The sequence below is a fragment of the Gavialis gangeticus genome, unplaced genomic scaffold, assembly GCF_001723915.1.
Source record: "Gavialis gangeticus isolate Ggan-Ray unplaced genomic scaffold, GavGan_comp1, whole genome shotgun sequence".
Lineage (NCBI taxonomy): Eukaryota > Metazoa > Chordata > Crocodylia > Gavialidae > Gavialis > Gavialis gangeticus.
Window position 1 is genome coordinate 15212245 of NW_017729004.1, and position 3086 is coordinate 15215330.

The window sequence follows — 3086 nt, forward strand, 5'->3', positions numbered from 1 at the left end:
CAACGCAGAGGTTACCATCAGAAAAGTCAGCATCTCCCCAGCTACCAAGGTCAAGTGTCTCCAAAAGACAGGACTCAGCCAAGCTAGGGGTCTGCAGAGCTTGGAGGCTCTTGGCCCTTCAGCCCCACTGTTCATTCCCAGCTGGGATGAAAAACTCGGAAATTTCGAACTCCTCTGGAATTTTTGTTCTTCAGAAGTCAGCATAGTAATTATAAATTGCATTTTCTCACTTTGGCTGTATTGTCTCAAACCTCGGGGGGGGGGCTGGAGCATTCTCTAAAACTCACCTGTTTTAACTGGATAAAGGTATCCATGTTAGGGTAAATTGCCTGTTTTTCCTCCTCCTCTTTTTTTCTTTTCTTAGACCGAGGCGTTGCCTTCTCCCCAGTCCTCTGAGTTCGCTTATTCCGGGGTTTCTTTGTTTCAGGCCCCACATCTGGCCTCTGAATCTGGCTGTTTCCACATCCAAATGCACCTTGCATTTGACTCCCCACAGTTTGCTGAGAGAAAAAAGCAAGTTAAGCAACAAGGGGTGCATTTGTTCAGATCAATATTAATTTCACATTATTTTTGTACCAAGTGTCAACCTATTTTTCTAACAAATAATGATAAAAGAGGACGTCTGGCACCGAACGATTTAGTTCACTCCAGTTTCCTGCATGTATGAATTATCATTACCAACAGATGTGTCTGGAAAAGTTGCAGGCCAGAAATGCCTACTTTTCAATGCTTGTTAAAACAGAAGAATACACGCTATGTATTGGGGCATAATGAAAGGAAGATGTGGCTCCAAGAATCAGAGGAAAGTAGGGGTGGAAAGGACCTCACCAGGTCATCTGGTCCAGCCCCCTGCTCGAGGCAGGATCATCCCTGACTAAACCATCCCAGCCAAGTGTCTGTCCAACCTGCCCTGGAAAACTTCCAAGGATGGAGAGTCCATGATATCTCTAGGCAGCCAGTTTCAATGCTTGACCATCCTCATAGTCAGAAAGTTCCTCCTAATCTCCAACCCACGTTTCCCCTCCTGCAGTTTATGAATCATCCACAAAAGTTGCAGTTTAAGGTTTTTAAACCCAAAGCAGATTTCTGGATAAAACGCACAGGCTGTTTTCTTCTGAAAATACAGAACATGGCTTCAGAACAATTTTTAAAGCAATTCTTCACATAAACAAATAACCATGTAAAAACAACTAGTCCAGGAGACAACGGTACAAATGACATCCTCAAGTAAGAAGGAAAACTAGCTCCTCCAGTATTTCCATTTTTGATCTAACTAGTTTCAAATGTGGCTAGATCAGGGACACCCAAAACTTAAGTTTGCTTCAAGGCTGCACTGAGACTCACTCACTAAACAACTTGAGTGGGGAACTAAGGCAAGAAAATAACCAAATGCCAAAAATAGTCATTCACAACCAACCCCTGCTTTCCCTCCTTCAGAGAAAGTGACTTTCCTATCTCCACTTTCACAGATTTTTTTTAATGACCACATTAGCCCAGACTGTTAACATGAAGAATTACTGCGTTCCCCCAAATTAGTAAAACTAGTCTCTGTAAAAATGTTTTATTACAGAGAAATAGAGTTGCCTCAGCCAAAGTGCAGGGAGACGCACATGCACAGATGCATAATTGGAGATTTTCCCCAGTTAGACATTTTCCTGCGTTCCGATTTGCATCTGCATCTCTCATTTGCATAACTGCGATATGTGAATCCCTATACTGCGATTGGCTGACAGCCAACATTAGTCAGGCTGTAGGGATTTCCAGGCGCTCTACAATTATTTCTCAATCTTACTATGAATATGCAAGTCTCTCTCTTCTGATTGGATACAATAAATCCTCTGGTCTGCTTGATTCCTTCACTCAAAAGTTTCAAGTTGTTCACTACCAGCAGAGACGGTTGCCTTGCTGTCTCGCTATTGCCGACCAAAGCAGGACGTAGCTATGGACTTTACTTGAAAATAAAATTAAAAAAGAGAAAGTCCAAAACACAAAGAAAAGAGCTGAAACCTGATAAAAGGGGAAAAACCTCTAACGCTGGTTGTGTTCCTGCCAGACATGTACTTACACTTGGTTACAATATACCGCAGTATCTCATCCTCTATTTCCCAAATTCATCTTGCACTGACTATAAGTGGATAAATACCTGGGTTTCTACAGAAAGAGCCTTGCTGATTCCCAATGAGGGTAAGCAAATGGGGCTGTATTCTAATAGTGTCGCAGTCACCACCAAAGAGCCAACCTGCTTTCCAAGCTTCGGCAGTCAATTCTGAGGCTACGCAAGGAAATACTGCTATAACTCAGACAGCAGGGGGAGGCAACTGGTGTAACACACGTTTATGGCTATTGCTATAAAGCAAAGAAAAGCATGGAGGGAGAGAAGGCTGGACAGCTGCGGGGGGTGTGGGGGGACGGACCCAACTACTTTCTCCCGAGACAGATCAATACGTTCTTTACTCTATTATTGCAATTCAAATTTAAATGTTAAAACCATAAAAATGTTAATAGTTTAAGGGGTGCAGTCCACTAATTAGGTAAAATCTTTATCCTGAATTAATAGACCCAAATATTTGCATCTTTTGTTCAGCACCCTTGAGTGATCATTGTGTGAAATGTTATTTATTACTGTATTACATGCAAGTGTCAGGGTTTGTGGTTCTCAGCCTTGTCAGGGCCAGGGTGTACCTCCAATCACTTTGTGCTGGTGCCACCAGTTAGGAACCACTGCGGGTGCTGCTTCAACCTACCTGGGTGCTTCACAGCCAGGTAAATCTGTGGGACGGGTTGGGCCACATGCATCCTGCTTTTGGGCTATGATCAACCTAAGCAGGCAGGAGCTGCCTCGTGCAGCGTAGCCCTTCCTTGCCTGGGCCCTCCTATGCTCCTCCTGGACACAAAGGCATGCGGTGGAAATGTGCCATGTGTCCCTGTTTCCTGCCTGGAAAGGGCCAGTCGAGCCAGGTTCCTGCCTGCATGTGGCTGTTAACAGCCCTAAAGCAGCAGGGGTGGGCACCGGGCAGTTTTACCTGGCTGCTGTTGTGGTGCCTCTGAGGCAGGCTCGCAGAAACCCCGTTAAGTACCACCAGTCC

General features: G+C 44.6%; 1 protein-coding gene across 6 annotated transcripts in view; it reads right to left on the bottom strand.

Moving 5' to 3' along the window:
- KMT2C (lysine methyltransferase 2C) overlaps nucleotides 1-3086 on the bottom strand; it is a 246640-nt gene that overhangs the window by 44205 nt on the left and 199349 nt on the right. For all 6 annotated transcript variants that reach the window (XM_019508137.1, XM_019508136.1, XM_019508134.1 and 3 more), the window contains one exon: nucleotides 288-500. In XM_019508137.1, coding sequence (XP_019363682.1) covers nucleotides 288-500 — 213 coding nt within the window. The remainder of the gene's footprint in view (nucleotides 1-287; nucleotides 501-3086) is intronic.